Consider the following 21,447-nt stretch of genomic DNA (forward strand, 5'->3'; position numbering starts at 1 on the left):
GGAAATTAAATAACATGCTTAAAAATAACCCATGGATGAAAGAAGAAATCCAAGGGAAATTAGAAAGTATTTTGAACTCAATGAAAATGAAACTCAACATAGCAGAATTTGTGGGACGCCGCAAAAGCAGAACTTGGGAAATTTATAATCACTAATACCTAGGTTAGAAAACAAGAAAGATCTCAAATAAATAACCTTAAGAAGCTGGAAAAAGAAGAGCAAATTAAACTCAAAGAAAACAAAGGAAGGAAATAAATATGAAAGCAGAAACCAAAAAAATAGAAAACAGAATGAAAATGGAGAAAATCTATGAAACCAAAAGAACTCTTTGAGAAGATCAATAAAACTGATAAAGCTCTGGTCGGATGATCAGGGGAAAAAAAAGAGAGAAGACAAAAATTACCAGTATCAAGAATGAAACTGAAGTTATCATGACAGATTCTAAAGATATTAAAAGAATAATAAGTGCTATAGGCTGAATGTTTGTGTCCTCCCCAAATTCACATTCATATATTGAAATCCTAATGTCCAAATGTGGTATTAGGAGGTGGGCCTTAGGGAGAAGATTCGGTCATGAGGGCAGAGCGCTCTGGAATGGATTACTGTCCTTGTCAAGGAGGCCCTAGGGATGCCCCTCCTCCCTTGGCCATGAGAATGAATGCTTTCCCTCTAAGATCAGGAACAAAATGAGGATGTCTGTTCTCACCACTTCTATTCAATATAGCAAAAGAGCTTGTACGAATGTTCACAGTAGCCTTATTTGTCTAAGCCAAAAACTGGAAATAATCCAAATGTCCATCAACAGGAGAATGGATAAACAAATGGTGGTACGTCCATGGATTCTACTCAGCAAGAAAAGGAGTGAACTATTGATACACACGACTTGGATGAGCCTCAAAAGAATTAAGCTGTGAGAAAAAAATTGGACCAAAAAGAGTATAGAATGTATGATTCCATCTATAAAAAACTCTGGAAAATGAAAACTAATCTACTGTGAAGGAAAGCAGATCAATGATTGCCTGAGGAAAGGGTTGAAGAGGAGTGCAAGGGAGGGATTACAAAAGGGCATGAGGACACTTTTGGGAGTGATGGAAATGTTTACAATCTTGATTGTGGAGATAGTTTCATGTATGTAAATAGATGTCACAACTTATCAAATTGTACACTGTAAATATGTACTGTTTATTGTATGTCAATTATACCTCAATAAAGCTGTTTAAAAACAAAATAAAACGTAAAAAATAATCTTGAAAAACATAAAGGGACCTATCAAACCATTACAAGACAAGGAGTAAGTCTAGAAAAGAAATCAATCAAAAAGCAATCTGGATGGGGGGCTGGCCCCGTGGCCGAGTGGTTAAGTTCGCGCGCTCCGCTGCAGGCGACCCAGTGTTTCGTTGGTTCGAATCCTGGGGCGCGGACATGGCACTGCTCATCAAAACCACGCTGAGGCAGCGTCCCACATACCACAACTAGAAGGACCCACAACAAAGAATATACAACTATGTACTGGGGGCTTTGGGGAGAAAAAATAAAATAAAATAAAATCTTTAAAAAAAAAAAAAGCAATCTGGATGGCAACAGATCAATTAACCTTCTTGGATACAGAAAGATGCAAAAATCAGCAGTGCTGAGTCAGCAAAACAGGGCAATTTGGAAAAGGTCAATGCCAAAGGACCACAGCACAGAAATAAGGGAACAAATCTGAGAAAATACAATAGCCAAGAGAATATGGAAATTTAACCTCCAGCAGCAATCTCTGAGAACCAGAGTACAGAGTTCATCATCAAAGGTAAGAAAGAAAAGGTTTCAGAACTGAAAGAAGACTGAAAGGCCCAAAAATCCCCCACAAGAACCAAAGAAAGCCACCAAGAACAGCAAGACATTAACCAGTAACTCCTTAAACTATAAGGAAAAAGAAAATATTCTCCAAAAACGTATAAAGAATACTTTTCTTTTGAAAGAATGTAAACAACCACCACATCAGGTTCCTAATTGCAGACCAGAAGCTGGAAGGCAATGGATCACTACTTATAAAATGCTAAGGAGAAAAGAAAAAAAACTCTTCAAGAAACACCCAGCTCATAAGCAAAAGCAGAAATCATTTTATGGATTACAAAACATTCCTCTTCCCTCCATAGTGGTCCCCATACCACTAACACTGAGTTACTTCATTTATTTATCAACTGTATTGACTACTGTGTAAAAGTCATTACCTCTCCTTAGAACTGTAGGTATGGGCTCATGCAACTGGTGCTAGAGAGAGAATCGCGTATCTGATAAGCATAGGTAAAACTGTATCAACGTTAACGGTTGGAATATTTGATTCTGAGTAAACTGTAACGCTTCTCTCTTCTCACAAGATTCAGAAGGAACAAAATTGTTATCAATATAATGAACTGTCTCACGTTATCCAGAGATTATGAGATAAATTTCACCTCTGCAGTTCTGAGAATAGTGGGCGATGGGATGGAAGGAAGGGTTCCCCTTGCATAGCTTCTCTTTCCCCCCTCTCCTGCTCTCCCAAGCACAGGAAGATCAGATGTAAAAGGATTTTGTTTTGAACTCACTGTGTCAGGGAAACTGGATAAAGGAAAACAGGCTCCAGTGAACAAATATTTACCTTCCAAACAGATCCTGACACCACACTTCAGAGCCTAGAAACCTGCAACAACCACTTTAAGCACTGTACCAGCTGCTGCCAAAACTCTTATGGGGCCCTTCCAGCTCCTGTCTCAGCCATTCTCCCACTACCTGCCACCCCACCTGGGCACCACAACTCCCCAACTGGTCACACTGCCATCAGGTGTTCAAATTGTTCCCCGCACTAAGGTGACAGGATCGTTCCTCTTCCCAACACAAATTAAAATCCCAGCTCCATGAATATAGCTGTTTAATGACACTTATTTAAACCTTAAAACCCCCATCAAATAGATCAATTAGGTAAGTACTGAATACCCACCTACAACAAATCTGCAGTAGGATTTTACATAATGAAGTATTTCTCCTCCCGGCCTAAAATGCTGGACATCTTCCTTTCTCTATGCCAAACAAGTATGTATAGCTTCTTCATATACAAACCAAGAAATTCCTGCCATCTGGTGTCCAAATTCAACACTTCAGGGAACTAGCAGCCTCAATTTGGTATAGGCAAGCACACTAGACTAAGGAAATGTTCCATTTAGAGGTATTGAAAAATACATCTGAGCTAAGAAGGATTCTAAGAAAAGACTATTAATTTAAATGAATCTTAAATGAAGACTATTAACTTAAATAAAAATTGATAGAATATGAAAAGGATTCCCAGAAGTTGAAGAAAAACTAAAATACTGAAAATACTACATCCAGAAACCATCTACGTCACCACCAGCCCTAGTCAGCATTTCAACCAATGCTGGCCAAGCCTCTCCTAAGAGCTCAGCGAAATGGAAAGGGTGCAGATTGACAACACAAACAACTGAAAAAAGGAAAACCCAAACTAAGAATATGGAGACCTCTTTTAATTTACATGACGCCTTTTCTTTTTCCATAGTCCATGTACTTCAAGAGCTATGATACGATAGATTTGGTTTTTTTAAATTCTTCATGTAATAATGGAAAGAATGGTGTCCCATCAAGTGTAACGATGCAACTTCAAACAAGACACAACCATTCTTGATTTAATAAGGATTCTAGAGAGTCTTGGGCAAAGTTTAAGTTGTAGCTACAAAATAGGAATGCTAGGAGAGAACTAAGGAACAAATGTTTCTAGAGCACATTGCGAAGGCAAGGAAGAAAGCAGGAGTCACCCCGACTCCTCCCTGTTCCTCTGGACACGTGATCATCAGGCCCAGTGGATTAATCAACTACATCTCTCTCTATCCCCATCACCCCGAGCTTAGATGAAGTCTCCATCACCTTTCCTCTAGGCCAGGGATCCACAAACTACAGCCTACAGGCCAAATCTGGTTGGTCACCTGTTTTTGTAGATAAAGTTTTGCTGAAACACAGTCATGCTCATTCATTTATATATTGTCTTTGGCTGTTTTCTTGCTACAAATGGCAGAGCTGAGGAGATGTGACAGTTACAGTTGCAAGTCTAAAATATCATCTGGCCCTTTACAGGAAAAGCTTGCTGAATTTGGCTCATGTAGGCTATTAAATAATCCTTTGACTAGTCTCCCTACCACCCACTCAAAGCGCTCTCCAAACTGCAGCCTGAGTGAGAGCTTTATGAACACAAATCTGATCCCTTACTCTTCTGCAAAGATAAACCCAAACTCCTTAAGGTAACGCCTGTAACTCTTCCAACGTCCCATCTTCCCACTACTCAATTCGACCCTTATTTTCCAGTTATTCTAATCTCTTCACACTCACCTCGCCCTAACCTTTGGGCTTTCGGCATGTGATATTTCCTCCAACTGGAACACTCTACTTTCTCCTAGTTAACTCTGGGTCACCATTCGGGTTCTGACCAGTCCTGACCACTTGGGCTGGGATTAGATGGTCCTCAACTTCCTCCATCTCTGATCTTATAGATTCTAATGAATATTTGTCAGGCCAGATCAAGAACCACATGATAGAGACAGGCTGTGCGATATTAACCAAGATACCTTTGCAGCAAGAAGAGACTAGTGTGTATGAGGCATTCACACATTTTTGTTCAAAAAAATTTATCCTTTGCATCATGTTCTGAGAATCCAAAGAACTTTTTCTCAGCAATTTACCATAAATAATCAGGTAGATTTAACCAATGAAAATAAATAAGTCATGTACAACCATGGCAGAATAAGTTGATACCAAAATGTGAAAACTTAGAAATCTACAAAAAGACACATTCTTCTGAGTACAACTATTTATACCATGTACTTTTTAGTATATTACTAGAGAAAACCTTGATCTTCTTCATCTTCAGAGCTTATTATCCTAGACGATACTTAATGAAAATAATAAAAATAATGAAACTAAAAAGAGGATTATCTCATTACCTGCTCTTCCCTCTCCTTTTCTTTGGTCTTATTTCTGTAGATTCTAGCAGAGGTGGCATCCTGGGATGGAATGGCAGAGATCTGACGCAGTGGCATGCTCATCCCAGCCTCCTGTCTGGTCCTCTTCTTTACGGAAGAGAGTCTTCAGTGGTAGAGTCATTTTGGGCCATGGACTTTAAGCTGAGAGAGAAGACAAGATGTAACTGAGCTGAACACTTTTCAAATTTCCAACAGTGAGATCAGTATTTTATATTTATATTCATATTTATACTCAAATAAGTTATAATGTCTGACATAGATATTTGGTCTCCAAAAATGATAGAAGCTAAATGTCTACGAGGGAAATTGTATCATTTTTCTCATGTAGTAAGATGGGAGCACCTGAAGAAGGCTGGTGGATCAGGTACATGTATAATCAGATATTAATTTTCCATAGCTACTTAGGTTTTAAATACAGCAGTGTCATCTCTCATTATAAGAATATTTTTGAAGTTAAGCTTTTTTCTTGAACAAGCATTCATCCTGATATAAGCTGTGATCTTTCCTTAAAACTGCTGCCCTTCAGTCCACATAATGGTAAGATTAAAGGTTAAGAAGTCTAAAATAAATTTAAAATATCTATGATTCATGCTTAACCTTCCAAAAGTCTACACTCTCTAGACTAGTTGTCGGCAAACTTTTCCTGTAAAAGGCCAGATAGTAAATATTTTAGGCATTGTGGGCCATATTTGCTACAACTACTTAAATCTGCCATTGTAGCATGCAAGTAGCCACAGTGAGTATGCAAATGAATGAGAATGGTTATGTTCTAATAAAACTTTACTTACAAAAACAGGTGGCAGGCTAAATTTGGCCTATGGGCCTGTAGTTTGCTAACCCCTGCTCTAAAGGATTTTATAGGAAAGATGAGGGTCATCATGGACATTCCGGGGACCATGAAAAGGCTGCTCTTAAGGAAAATAATAGTGTCTGAATAAGCCATATTCAATGATTCCAGGCATCCTTGCCTTTTTTCTGGTTTTCTCCTGCATCCTCTAAAGTGCCTAATAATTGAATCGTGTGTTCTCTCTCTCTCTTTCTCTTCCCCTACCCACACCGAGATCTATCAAACTCTGCATACAAAACCAATTAGATATAAATTATACAAATTATCTATGAGGTTCAACACAATAATATTTCATGCTGTTCAAATTTTAACAAAGGATGGAAGCCTTAAACCAAAAGAACAAAATTCTAATTTGGGGATTTTCATTTATTAACCATATATTTGGGAGGTGGGATGGTAGGCGGGGAGGGTGAACAATAAGGCCTGACAACCCTAAGGTAACGTGTGACAAGCAGCCATTTATTCCCCCTCTCCCAAAACTCTGCTCTGGACCAAAGGTAGGTTTTTAGGTGGCTAGTCTCACCTCTGACAGTGTTACTAACCAAATTAAGAGCAACAGGGCTCACAAAATGGACTTCTCTCTCAGGACTCTCTGATCAATAAGCAACAGGAGGGAACAAAAAACTGGAAGGGATCAACACATATGAGAAAATGAGCTAAACAAATGTTCTGTTTTAAAAAGTCTAGTTTTATAATAGATGGGTGGTAACTCATAACCAATAAAACAGGAAAATAAAGTAGGTGATATCAGCATCTAGATATAATCAATAATAAAGAAAATGTTAGTGTCTAGGTATTATACATCACCCACTCTATTTCAAGCCTTTGTTGAGGCTGACACAAGATGGGGCATGATATCCAAGAAGCAGTCTGAATATTTGTGTTCACATTATGCAAACAAGAGGCACTTACTTACTGCTTAGTTGTCTTACACTCTCCGGGAGATCACAATAGTTAGTGGTGAGCAGTTCTTTCATCACTAATGCATTAAAGTCCTCTGCCACAAATGACAAACTCCATGTGGTCACTTGGAATACTTAGTCAAACTAACCATGCCCAGAGCCCCACCATATATCATGCCAATAGCTACCTTTGGTGCTCCTGGTATAATCATCATTATTACATCATTGGTACAGAACCACGACAAGCATGGACAGGACTATTTATGCCAGAGAAACAGAAATGTGAGGGTGTTTGAAATTTTTTGCATAATTTTACAGGGCCTCCCTCTTTACAGCCATTTAAGTTACTCTTCAGATATGCACCCCCATCTCCAGGTAAGAGACCTGAAAGTTCGCCTGAAGCAATCCCTTTCCTATGTCAGACATATATTGGATGAAAGTGATAATTTTAGGGGCCCACCCAGTGGCATAGGGGTTAAGTTCATGCACTCTGCTTTGGTGGCCCAGGGTTCACCAGTTCGGATCCTAGGCATGGGCATGTGCACCACTTATCAGGCCATACTGTCGCAGCCGTCCCACGTACAGGGCAAGTGGGGCACAGATGTTAGCTCAGAGTCAATCTTCCTCAGCAAAAGGGGAGGACTGGCAGAGGATGTTAGCTAAGGGCTAATCTTCCTCAAAAAAATAAAAGAAAAAAAAATTTAGAAAGTGATCATTTTAAAAACCAAACTACAAAACAGACCATGCCACTTTTTATATGAAGGTTCATATGAAAAGCGTAAAGCAGGTATTACTGATACTATTCTCTTTGCATAATTTCCAAATATCTGTTTTATATGATTCAATTCATCTTTAATTAAGAGCAAAAGTTAAACCTCTACACTATTGCCTGACAATCCAGGCATAAGGCCTTCAATTCCACTAATGCTAACTTACAAAATACAACACACCTGATAGGAACATCCATATCTAGAAGAACTGGACTGACAAAGTTGGTTGTTTGAGAGTATGGCCACGGACATGCCAAATTCATGGATTAGAAGACTTACTATTGATAAGATGGCAATTCTCCCAAAATTGATCTACAGATAAAGCAATCCCTATTAAAAACCCAGCTGACTTTGTAGAAATTGGATAAGCTGGGGCAGGCCCCGTGGCCAAGTGGTTGGGTTCGTGCGCTCCGCTGCAGGCGGCCCAGTGTTTCGTTGGTTCGAATCCTGGGCACAGACATGGCACTGCTCATCAAGCCACGCTGAGGCAGGGTCCCACATGCCAGAACTAGAAGGACCCACAACGAAGAATATACAACTATGTACGGGGGGGACTTTGGGGAGAAAAAGGAAAAAATAAAATCTTAAAAAAAATTTTAAAAAAAAGTATGAAGAAAACACAATGAACATTTAGAGAAAAAAAAAAAACGAAACTGGATAAGCTGATCCTAAAATACATATGGAAATTCAAGGGATCCAGAATACCCAAAATAATCTTGAAAAAGAACAAGTTGGAGAACTGGCACTTTCTAATTTCAAAACTTACCACAAAGGAATAGTAATCAAGACAGTGTGGAACTGGAATAAGGACAGATATATACACCAATAGAATAGAATTTAGAGTCAAGAAATAAACCCATGTATCTATGGTCAACTGATTTTTCAACAAGGGTGCCAAGACTATTCAATAGGGAAAGACTATTGTCTTTTCAACAAACGGTTCTGGGACAACTGGATAGCCACATGCAAAAGAATGATGTTAGACCCCTACCTCACTTAAATAAAAAAAACTTTTAAAAACCTACACTTCATCAAAACAAAAACTTTTGTGCTTCAATAGACGCCACAAAGAAAGTAAAAAGACAACCACAGAATGGAATAAATTTTTTTACAAATCATATAATAGTAAGAGAATTGTATCTAAAATATATAAAGCACTGTTACAATTCAATAATAAAAAGACAAATAGTGAAAAATGGATTGCTCAACATCATTAGCCAACAGGAGAATACAAATCAAAACCATGAGATATCACTTTAATTATGGCTATAATTAAAGACAGATAAGTGCTGGCAAGGACGTGTAGAAATTGAAACCCTCATATACTGCTGGTGGGAATGCACGCAGCTGCTTTGGAAAACAGTCTGGCTCTTCCTCAATGTGGAAATAATTCAAATGCCCATAAACTGATGAATGGATAAATAAAATGTGTTATCTATACCATGGAATATTATTCAGCAATATAAAGGAATGAAATATGAATACATGCTATAACACAGGTGACCCTTGAAAACATTATACTAAGTGAAAGAAGGACCACGTATTGTATGATACATTTGTATGAAATGTCCAGAGTACACAAATCTATAAAGACAGAATGTAGATTAGTGACTGCCCAGGGGAGGGTTAGGGATGGGAAGGGCAGTGATGGTTAAAAACCCCATGTTTTTAGGATAATGAATATGTTCTAAAATTTATTATGGTGATGGTTACATAACTCAAGTATAGTGAAAACCATAGAACTGCACACTTCAAATGAGTGAATTTTAATGGATGTGAATTATATCACAATAAAGCTGTTTAAAAAACGAATCAGAAATAAGTAACATGGGTTAAGATAGATAAAATTTTATTTTTCCTTTGTGCTATCCCTAATGTAACTTATCCAGATGGCATGGAGATGGCCACTGTTACTTTATCACTCTTCCAGTTTTGAGAAAGGTAACAAGGAAGAGTGCAAAATCAGCAACTTAAGGTTCAAGTCTTGACTATTAAATACTAACAGTGTAATGTTGGGCAAACTGATGAATTCAAAAGATACTCTTTCTTCAGTAGTAAAACAGAAAAGTAATGCGCCACATAAAAACGTTTCGGTCAATGATACACCGCGTACACGACGGTGGTCCCTTAAGATTAGTACCATATAGCCTAGATGAGTGGTAGCCTATACCTTCCAAGCCTATACCTTCCAGGTTTGTGTAAGTGCACTCTATGATGTTTGCACAACGATGAAATCACCTAACTACGCGTTTCTCAGAATATAACCCCATTGTCAAGGGACACATGACTGTAATCTCTACTCAGTTCACTGGGTTACTGTGAAGACCAAATAAGACTGTGTCTATATGCACAAATGTAAGGATTCTTAACCTCAGCACATTTTCCAGCCTGCTTTTTCAGGCATCTGCAATGATTCCTCTCACTGCCTCACAAAAGCCTGTTTGTTTGCTTTGTCTTTTCAGCAGTATTTTCTGTCCCCCTATGCCTTGGTTGCACACAAGATTTACACAACTGGGACCTCAAATTCTTTCTGATATTTATTTAGTACCTCTAGCAGCATGACTCTGAAGGTAAGTAAGACTGATAATACCATCCCTATAAGGAGAGAGGTAGGTACATCGGACCAAAAGACGACCATCATGGCTTAACAATCAAGCTGTTCTATGTGCTTTCCAGATGGTCAAGATAAATGAAGGATTCTGCCCATTCTAACACAATGCTGGGGATAAATACAGATGACAAAGAGGCAGCCAGGAGAAGACAAAGATGCTAGTTGCAGCCTCCCTGAGGGACAGCCCCCACCGAGGTCTGCATGCCTCCCTGCACCCTGGCTCACAGGGTGCCAGGCTCCAGCAGCACCCTGCTGCTCTCCATTGTGAGTTGTTGAATCATAATGTCATGACTGGCACTCAGAATAAACAACTTCAAGTTATGTCTGTTTTTATCAGAAGCACGTTTCATACAAAAAAATGAGAAGCCTGTGCACATCAGCTAGCAGACACAAAAAGAAAAAGAGCAGTGGGAGGAGTGAGGAGACTAGTTGTAACACTTAGCACTGAATGATCAAGGCCAGACTTACAGCAGTGAGCGTGGAGGGAGGAGAGACCATTTGAAAAAGGAGGACTGAGACAATCTAGTGAGGAGCCTAACTGTTCCCTGGTTTCTGGCTTTGCATTCACAAGACCAGGATGCACAGAGGAGTGAGAGATAAAAGGGGGCTCGCCACAGGCACACTGAGCTTGACATCCCTGTGGGAAACCCAAGATATGTACACAGTGCACACTGGGAGTCACCAGCACACCATGACACCTGAACACACAGAAATAAAATCAGTTTCCCAAGGAAAACCTGCAGAATCAGTTGTTCATGTCATTAGATGCAATAGATGCTATTAGATGCTATAAACAAATGACAAAACTCAACATCAACACAGAATTTTAAAACCGTTTAGAAAACAGCAATGGAGAATCCCTAATTTAAAAAAAAAAAAAAGAAAAACACCTATCTCAACCAAAATTTAACATTACACTCACACAGCAAAACTCTCAGAGGCATTCTAATTAAACTAAAAAGCAAAATAAGCACATCACCACTGCTATTATTTAATATATAGTTAGATTTTTCCTGCTAATGTGATAAGATTTAAAAATAAAAAGTGAACTCTATAGTTCAATGAAAGAGTTAAAGTCCAGAGGAATTTTCTAAGAACTAGTGGAATCAGTTAAAAACATTTGTATAAAATCAGTAAGAAAAAAGTATATAAACATATTAATGTCACCAACATTCCTGTACATCAACAAAACAAAAAGCATGAATTAGAGATAAATGATACAAAACCTACTTAACAACTTTTAATGAAAAACATTTAGTGATTTTAGAGTATACCTGAATGCTATAAGTTGTGTCCTCCCCAAATTAAAGCATATATTTAAATGTAATTCCAATGAAAGTCTAAGCAAGGTTCTTTTACTTGACAAAATGATTCTAAAATTATATATACAAATGAATGCGATCAAATAAAAATGTTGGAGAAGAAGCAATTGAGAGATGAGTCCTCTGAAATATTAAAAATTATAAGGTAATAATAATTATTAAACAGCAAGGTACAGGTCTATAAGACTGAAAGACAATCCAGAAATTGACTGGCTTATACAGAAGAGTCTACCAGCCAATAGAAGCAGCAGCCCAAAATTATAAGAAAGGGACAAGTTATTCAATAATGGGCATTGGGATAACTTTGGCTAACAATTTGGGGAAAAAAATCAATTAAGACTCAGTTCATTCATCAAAATAAATTCCAATGCATAAAAATGTTAAATGCAGGGGCTGGCCCAGTAGCTTAGCAGTTAAGTTTGCAAGCTCCACTTCAATGGTCCGGGGGGTTCACAGTTTGGATCCCAGGGGTGGACCTAGTACCACTTATCAAGCCATGCTGAGGTAGGCATCCCACATATAAAATAGAGGAAGATGGGCACAAATGTTAGCTCAGGGCCACTCTTCCTCAGCAAAAAGAGGATTGGTGGTGATGTTAGCTCAGGGCTAATATTTCGTGCAAAAAAAAAAGTTAAATGCAAAAAACCACATAAAAACATAATAAAATAGAATTGCAAATGAATATATGAAGGAACTAAAGGAAGACTGACTTTCTAAGTCTAGAACTAACAGGAAAAAAATCACAAAGAAAAGGGTTTGTAGATATGACTCTATAATTAAAAGCAAAAATAAACAGGCAAAAAAGACTCAAAAATATTTATAGCACATAGGACAGAAAGTTAGTATCTTTTTTTAATCAAGAAGTTAATATGAATAGCTTTTTAAAAAACATTAAAAATACCCATAGTTAAATGGGCAGTATTAGGAACAGCTGTTTCACAAATGAGGGCATAGCATGAGTCCTCACTTAACATTTTAATCATGAAGGGAAGGCAACAGCTCAGGGAACCACTTTTTTCCTTTACAAAATTCTACAGAAATACGGCAAAACCTATCACTGGCCAATATGGGCTGAGCCTATGTTCTCATGATCCTCCAGCGGCATCACAAACTCAAAATGCCCATTGGGAAACTTGAGCAACAGGGCTCAGAAACTAGAAGAGCTTACCGTTGGGAAGCTTAGCCTACGAAAATACATAAAAATTTACAAGCTCCAAGATTGTCAACATGACAGTATTTACGACAAAGGAAAACAAAGTACCCATAATTTCTCAAAATTGAGGAAAAGCTAAGTAAATTGTGGTACTGATACAATCAAAAGAATATTATGTGGGTATTAGAAGCAAGAGAAAGATGAGTGTGAGCAAAAGCAGGTAAAAATTATACACACATTATAATTACAACTACATTAATATACACACAAGCAAAAATCCTAGGAAGGAATTCATAAAAATGCTAATAGCAGTTTAATGGTGTGGCAATATAAATGATTTTTCATTTCTCTATTTTCTAAACCTTTAGCAGTAACATATTACTTTAAATATTCTTAAAGAGCTAAAATTAAAAGCTCAAGTCATTCCACATAGGTTGGTAATAGAATTTTATGTTCTCAATGACTATACAACCATAAAAGGGCTAATTTTCTGTGAGAAGTACATTTCTGAAGCCTCACAGAATTCAAGTCTAATTTTCCTACAGGAATAAAGTATGGGGATGCATTCTCAGGACATAGATGTTTACAACCATCATAGTGTTTGTTTTATGCTTGTTTTAAAATTTTTTCAGTATTTGCTCTAATATTTTGTTTAGTGCTCTCCCTTAAAAAAAATAGCACAATGCCTTATGGGAACAGTTTGCCTTTCTTCACGGTGTTTTATTACATCTGACTTTCACTCCAAAGTTACTGATTTTGGAGACTACATTATTTCATATTTTACACACAGTAAGACGTTATTAATATTTTCACATCATAGTATTTCCAGTTTGCATACTTTCCACAAAATGCGACTGCAGTGGAATGGCCTTTACACACCAGCAGAAACGGAGACTCAGAACACGAACTGCTAGCAAACAGGAATACAGCACTATAACACGGCAGACAAGGGACAGACTGTACCTGCCCACTGTCAACAAATCTGAGCATCTGCCCAGCGCTTAGAAGCTATCTGCTGCTTACACCACTTTCTTTCAGCATATGTTTGTCCCTGTCATTATGGCAGAAACAGATCTGTGGCAGGAATCATGATCTTTCACAGAACACAGAAAAGAATAATAAACATGAGCTATTAGCAAATGTTTGAATAATAAACATGAGCTATTAGTAAATGTTTTTCTCTTTTAATCATGGTTATAAACGAAATCTCTTATTCCAAAATAGTAACTCTTCTTTCCACCAGAAGAGAACAGGCTGTTCTCTCTCAACAACAGATTCCCTTGTGTGAAGGAAGCCCACGTGTCCAGGATCTGATTATGAGACTAGGCACTTTTGCTATGTAAATGACATTTACTGTAAAAGTTCCTCAATTTCCTGCCACCAATCGTATAAACTTGCCCACTCCTCCCAACCCTTTCATTAATTATGTAAATTACATTACTCAGTTCAGAGGAAGAGATGACCCCAGCTCTGGGCATGTACCTGAGCTCTTTGCTTTCCTCCTCACCTGACTATTCAGGTGCCTGACTCTATCAGCCATTCTCCTACCCCATATTTTCATCGTCTCCTTCCTAAAGACTCCTTCACATCAACAAAGGAAAATGCATAGAATAAGTAGTTTGTATCACTAGATAATATAAAAAATTATAAAATTCCACACTGATACAGAACTTTAAAGAGCTTTATGGGTCCCCCATCTTTAAAAACAAAAATAAAAATGCTTTCAATGCTCCTATCCTCTTTCCCTCTATAACCAAATTTTCTGAGTGGCCTACAATATTCTTCACTTTCTTGCCTTCCACAACTTAATTCAATGTAGTCCAACCTCTGCTTCCCCATGTCATCTGTTCTTGGCTTTTCTTATTTACTAATTAAATTTAGAAGAGCTCCAAATGAAAGGAACCAATACATAAAAAAAGAAAACTAGGGGAAATAAAGATAATTTTCCAAAGTTTTTAAAATCCTTTAAAGTCAATCAACATACTCTTAAATGTACAGATGATATACCATCCATAAAGCCAAAATATGACAATATGAAATAGAAAAACAAAAAGCACTCTTGAAAATTAAAAATTATAAGCAAAAATTAAAAATTCAACAGAAGGGTTAGAAAATTAAGTCACAGAACTCACCAAGAAAGTAGTACAAAAATACGCAACAGAAAATAAGAAAAAGAAGATAGAAGGATTTGAGGATATAAGATTATCCATAGATCAGCTCAGGAATTCCAACATCTGACCCAAAAGGAGTTCCAGAGAGATGAGGCAGAGAACACAGAGGGAGGAAAATAATAAGAGAAATGATAAAAGAAATTCCCAAGAACTGAAAGACACAAGTCCCCAGACTGAAACAGCCCAGTAAGCACCTAGCGCAATGAATTTTTTTTAATTTTAGAAAGTCCACACCAAGGCTTATTCATTATCATAAAATCCTAGGACATCAAGGACAAACAAAAATGTGAGAAAGAAAATGTCCTAGCTGTGGGCAGGATTGGGTAGGGTGGAGGTATTACATTACAAAGGGATATATAAATCAAAATAGAATTAGACCTCTCAACAGCACCAGTACCAGTGGACCCAAATGACAGAGGCATAATGCCTTCAAAATTCTGAGAGAAGATTTTGAGATGGAATTTCACACCCAGCAAAACTATCAAACAAATGAGAAGGGAGAATAATGGTTTCTTGGGGCATGAGTGAAGTCACAAAATAAATTTCCCAAGCACCTTTTTAAAGAAAACTCTCGGAAGTTGTACTGTAGCAAAATAAAGGACTAAATCAAGGAACAGAAAAACAGAATGCACAAAACAGTCATTATAACTTAGGAGAGGCACAAAGTGAAGTTCCAGTATTGCAGCGGCACAGCAGGCCCAGAGAGTATTGGTAGGGAATGGAGGCGGCATATGGAACACTTCCAGGGGCAGGTCTCCAGAATAAAAGAAGTCTCAACAGGGAAGACGGAGGGACACCTTAATACCATGGACACCTTAGAAGAACTAAGGGTAAGTATAATAAAAATCATACAAGTGAAAATAAAAAGTAATTAACAACAACAAAAGTAAAGCAGAAAGAAAATGTAATCATTTGGCTCTAAAATGAACAATATTTCAATACTGAAAATGTTGTCAACCTTCTAATGATAAAGCAACATTGTGACATAACCAAATCAGGATGATGGGGAGAAGAGAGGTGGGGTATAAAAGGAAGTCAACAGATGATGCCCAATATTTACAAGTCATATCATTTGAAAACATGGAGGTAACTATCAGAAGGCACTACTATGATATGTATGCACCTGCCTCTGTAGAGCGGGACAAGGGTGGTGGAGGAGTGGAGCAAAGAACTATTGTTTTCATTACAGGACTTTAGGTACTACAAGCTCCTATCCACAGTTCTAAAATTCAGAAAACTATCAAAACAAAACAACAACAAAAAACCCTAGTTTGTCTTTACTAATACCTAAGACCTGATCTTACACGAACCTTTTGGGGGCCACAACCTGATCTAAACTGATAGAAAGCTATTCATAGTCTCTACTTATTCAACTTAGTGTAAATATTATACCTCAATGCAGAAATATTAACATGTTTGATTAAGGGGTGTTACCCCAATGGGGGTATTAAATAATACATACTATAGATTACCTTTATAAATCTGAAAATTTCTAAAATCTAAAATATTTCTAACCTAAGGGTTTTGGATAGGAGAGTCTGGGCCTGCATCTCATTTTTCAAAAAGCTATGCATTTATGGCTTTTTCTAATTTTGAAAATATTTTGAAGTCACAAATGGAAAGAAAGTGTAAAGAGAGTAATAGGCAGAAGACCTTAAACAGATCAATACCTATTCCATATATTTTCCAAAAGTGGCATTATCCCTGGGTCACTATTTAGGTGCTGAATAAGGAAATTTCCTTGTCTCATTAAAACTTAAAAAAAGAAAGGGACAGGCCAGGCCAGTGGTGTAGTTAAGTTCGTGTGCTCCACTTCGACAGCCCAGGGTTCACCAGTTTGGATCCCAGGCACCGACCCACACACGGCTCATCAAGCCTTGCTACGGCAGGGGTCCCACATACAAAATAGAGGAAGATGGGCACGGATGTTACAGGGCCAATCTTCCTCAGCAAAAAGAGGAGGATTGGCAGCGGATGTTAGCTCATGACTAATCTTTAAAAAAAAAAAAACAGAAAGAAAGAAAGAGAGAGGGGGCTGGCCCTGTGGCCTAGTGGTTAAGTTCAGCGCACTCCACTTTGGTGGCCCGGGTTTGGTTCCCGGGCACCAACCTACACCATTTGTCAGCGGCCAGGCTGTGGTGGCAACCCACAGACAAAACAGAGGAAGACTGGTACAGATGTTAGCTCAGGATGAATCCTCCTCAAGCAAAAAGAGGAAGATTGGCAACAGATGTTAGCTCAGGGCAAATCTTTCTTAGCAAAAATAAAAATAAAATTAATTAATTAATTTAAAAAAAGAAAAGAAAGAGAGAAAACTGCACTTGACTTCTCACGCATCTCCTGGGATTGTTCTGTCTATCCTACTTTTCTAGAGCAAGACAGAGCTCTTCTATTCCATACACTAGAACCTTCTACACTCACCGTCGACACTTCCTCACCTTCACACACATTTCATCTTATCGCAATCTGGATTCTGTATGGTAAGGTCAACAACGCTCTCCATGCTGTAAAGCCGAAAGGACACTTCCCAGTGCTCACGTTATTTGACTTGACACATTGACTCTCTTCCTAGTCTTCAGACATTCCCTTCTTTTGACTTACATGATACAACATTCCTAGTTTTCCTCGTACTTCTTCACCTTTGCAGATCTGTCTCCTCTAGCAGGACATTAAATGCGAGGGTTCCTCAAAGCTCCATTTTACCCTCTCTGCTTCTCATTCCGTATTCTCTTTTCCTGAGTTATCTAACCCATAACTTTGGCTTCAATGACCACCTTTGAGCATGTTACTCAAAAAGAAAATACTGATAAATCAGACTTCATCAAATTTAAGACCTTTATGCTTTAAAAGATATCATTAAGAAAGTGAAAAGACAGACTGGGAAAAAAATATTTGACAATCATGTATCTGATAAAAGACTTGTATCCAGAATATATACAGAACTCCCACAACTCAAGAAGACAAACAACCCCATTTAAAAATGGGCAAAAGATTTTAATAGACATTTCACCAAAGAAGATACATGAATAGTTAATAAGCTCATGAAATGATCTGCAAATTAAAATCACAATGAGATAACACATATCTCCACTAGAACGGCTATAATAAAAAAGTCGATATCAACTGTAGGATGTGGAGAAACTGAAGCCATCACGTACGTATTGCCAGTGAGAATGTAAAGTGGTATAGACACCTTGGAAAACAGTTTGGCAGTTTCTTAAAAAGTTAAATATAAACTTATCACATGACCTAGCAAGTCTACTCCTGGGAATCACCCAAGAGAAAGAAAACATATTTTCACACAAAGACAAGAGTATGTTTGAATGTTCATAGCAGCATTATACATAATAGCCAAAAACTGGAAACATTCCAAATGTCCATCAACTGATAAACAGATAAAATGTGGCATATCCACACAATGAAATAAGATTCAGCAACTAAAAGGAGCAAACCAATGATACATGCTACTACATGGATGAACCTCAAAAACATTATGCAAGGTGAAAGAAGTCAGATGCAAAACATTACAAATTGTACGATTTTCATGAAGTTTCTTGAAAAGGCAAATTCACAGGGACAGAAGGCAGATCAGTGGTTGCCTAGTATTGGGGGTAGGAGCAGGCATTAACTGCAAATAGGCATAAGGGAACTTTTGGGGGCAATGGAAATGTCTCAAAAAGAGTGCACAACTAAATTTCTTAACCTCACTGAAGTGCACACTTACAACGGGTAAGCATCTAAACTGTACCTCAAGATGCTCATTTAACACAGCCTACAAGGCCCTATGTGGTTTGACCCCTATTTATCTATCCAATCTCATTTTGTACCACTCATTCCCTCTACAGTCCAGCAACAGTGGCCTTCTCTCAGTCCCCTCAGATTTCTCAGCTCCTTGTTACCACAGGGCCTTTATATAATGCTGTTCTCTGCCAGCAATGCTCTTCCTTCCCCTCATGATCTAATTAACATCTGACCATCATCAGGAAATCCCACATTTACAGGTCTTTATAGCATCAATGAAGAACCTCTACTTCATTAACAATTATCCCAGTTGGAATTTTACATTTATAAAATTGTTTAATTAATGCTTTCCCTTACTGGCTGTAAGCTCCCCAAAGCTCAAGATCCTATCTCATTTTGCTCACCTTTGTATCTCTTCTCTCTAGTCAATGCCTATCACATAAAATCCATTCAATAAATGTTGGCTGAATCAATCTCTCTCAGACAGGAGCCAGAACTGGCTGGGAATTTTATTTGTAACTCAAACTATAACCAACACTGTTCATGATCTCAAATGTTGATGAAATACTATATGTGAAAATTTAGAAAACACTAACAAAAATTCAATATTTTTCATCCTGGTACAATTCATATTAATTGGGAAGAAACAACTGATCTTTAAATATTTGCAGATTGACCACATCAGACTAAGTTCAAAATTGCAATGGAATTCAAATATAATGAAATGTGATCCAAGTATCTTTAAGAATAACTCTAAAAGGCCACAATTATAAGTTAAGCATTACTGATAAAGCTCTTTTAAGACAGAAGAAAACTTAAGTTTCATAAGTTACAGGTGAGAAATTTCAATCTTTGAGTCAAAAATCCAATGCAGAATAGGTAGCAAGTTACTGAAGACATACCTACACAGTTAAATAAGGGCACAAAACATGTCATCACACTACCTGTACCTTATTCCCTTCACTCAGCCCAGGAAGAAAGCTCTTCCACAAGCAGCCCATATCTGAGCCACTGTCTCACCCTCACTAGGCCACTGGATAGCAAGGCACAAACCTTAAGGTATCAAGTTTACCCTACGCCTACCCTTTACTGAAATGAAGACCAAAATTAAACTTCAAAGTTCTGAGAATTCTAAGGAAGATGGTAGTTAAACCACAAGGTAGGGATAAGCCACTCACTAAAAAAAGAAGTCCGAGACAAAGGTTTGTTATTTAGACTTGGCCTGTTAACACTATGAGCTTCAATAATAATGAGCTTATTAAAAAATATCAAAATGAATTACAAATTTTATATGTAACAGAAAAAAGCAATAACTACCAGAAAATATATATGCAATTACCAAAAGTGAAGAAATCATAAAACACACAAACATATCCCCAGACTAGATAAAGTTTACTCAGAAGCAAATAAAGGACCAGTTTGTTAGTTTCAAAGTCCCCTGGAATAATTCAGAGCACGACTAGAGGTAATACAGAGTAAAATCAATGTCACATAAAAGAATGACAAATAAGCAATGCTGAAGATAAGAAGAAAATGAAATCCAAAGTATAAAAGGTTTAAAAAGATGACAAAGCAAAGAAATAAACTGAAAAGTATAGAAACACCACCTGTGAATAATAATGCTGGAGGAAAAAGAGCAACAGATGAAAGCAACTGCAAATCCTGAGTGCATTATCTCATTTAATTCTCACAGCAGTGCCAGGAGGTAGAGAAACGGTTTTATCTCCATTTCACACATGGCTTAGAGAAGTTAAGCAACTCGCCCAAGGTTTCACAGACATATTTTACCAAATATGGTAGCCTGTGACAACTTACAAAGTGGACCTAAAATATATCAATTTTTTTTCTTTTTTATCTCACTGTGACACTGCTGTTGGAAAGACAAAGATAAAGCCTGGTGTGTTGCAGACTTTATTACGGTAGAGAAGAGTTATATTACAATCACCGTGGATAAAGAAAATAACAGGGAATCCACATTTGAAGTATTAAATAGGAGCATGATTTTTACTGCACTTTTGTCTATATGGAGGGACAACTGACCAAAGCAATGGGTATACTTGCTAAAAATTTGAGGAAGAGCCAACCCTGACAGCCTAGCAGTTAAACTTTGGTGTGTGCTCTGCTTCGGCAGCCCAGGTTTGGTTCTGGGGCGCGGAATCCCACCACTCGTCTGTCAGCAGCCATGCTGTGGCAGTGGCTCACAGAGAAGAAATAGAAGGACCTACAACTAAAATATACAACTATGCCCTGGGCTTTGAGAAGAAAAAAAGAGAGAGGGCAAGACTGGCAACAGATGTTAACTCAGAGTGAATCTTTCCCAGCAAAAAGGAAAAAAAAAAAAAAAAAAAGCAATGGATTGAATATTAAAAAAAAAAACTAAGAAAGATAATAATTTAGATAATTCAAAAATGGATATTTTAGGGGCTGGCCCAGTGGCATAGTGGTTGAATTCGCACACTCTGCTTCGGTGGCCCAGGTTTACAGGTTCACGTCCTGGACGCAGACGTAGCACCCCTCATCAAGCCATGCTGTGGCAGCATCCCACATAAAATAGAGGAAGACTGGCACAGATATTAGCTTAGCAACAATCTTCCTCAAGCAAAAAGAGGAAGACTGGCAACAGAGGTTAGCTCAGGGCCAATCTTCCTTACAATAAACCCCCAGTATTTTATTTTATTTATTTTTTGTTTGAGCAAGATTAGCCCTGAGCTAACTACTGCCAATCCTCCTCTTGTTGCTGAGGAAGACTGGCCCTGAGCTCACCTCCGTGCCCATCTTCTTCTACTTTATATGTGGGACGCCTACCACAGCATGGCGTTTGCCAAGCGGTGCCATGTCTGCACCCGGGATCCGAACTGGCGAACCCTGGGCCGCCAAGAAGCAGAACATGCGAACTTAACCACTGTGCTACTGGGCCAGCCCTC

General features: G+C 37.9%; 1 protein-coding gene and 1 long non-coding RNA gene across 27 annotated transcripts in view; one reads left to right on the forward strand and one right to left on the reverse strand.

The window, feature by feature from the left end:
• MARCHF8 (membrane associated ring-CH-type finger 8) overlaps nt 1–21,447 on the reverse strand; it is a 113,474-nt gene that overhangs the window by 59,037 nt on the left and 32,990 nt on the right. For 21 of the 26 annotated variants that reach the window (XM_070229590.1, XM_070229554.1, XM_023647940.2 and 18 more), the window contains one exon: nt 4,968–5,147. In XM_070229590.1, the coding sequence (XP_070085691.1) occupies nt 4,968–5,069 (102 nt within the window). In that variant the 5' untranslated portion in view covers nt 5,070–5,147. Of the gene's footprint in view, nt 1–4,967; nt 5,148–6,765; nt 6,963–21,447 lie in introns of those variants that run through there. The other 5 variants (XM_070229583.1, XM_070229528.1, XM_070229508.1 and 2 more) reach the window with 5 other exon arrangements.
• Nucleotides 6,991–10,457, forward strand: LOC102147419 (uncharacterized). The gene is made up of 3 exons (XR_288908.4): nt 6,991–7,130; nt 9,988–10,095; nt 10,202–10,457. It is a non-coding gene; the product is annotated as an uncharacterized lncRNA (long non-coding RNA).

Source organism: Equus caballus, chromosome 1 (genome assembly GCF_041296265.1).
Source record: "Equus caballus isolate H_3958 breed thoroughbred chromosome 1, TB-T2T, whole genome shotgun sequence".
NCBI classification, from domain to species: domain Eukaryota; kingdom Metazoa; phylum Chordata; class Mammalia; order Perissodactyla; family Equidae; genus Equus; species Equus caballus.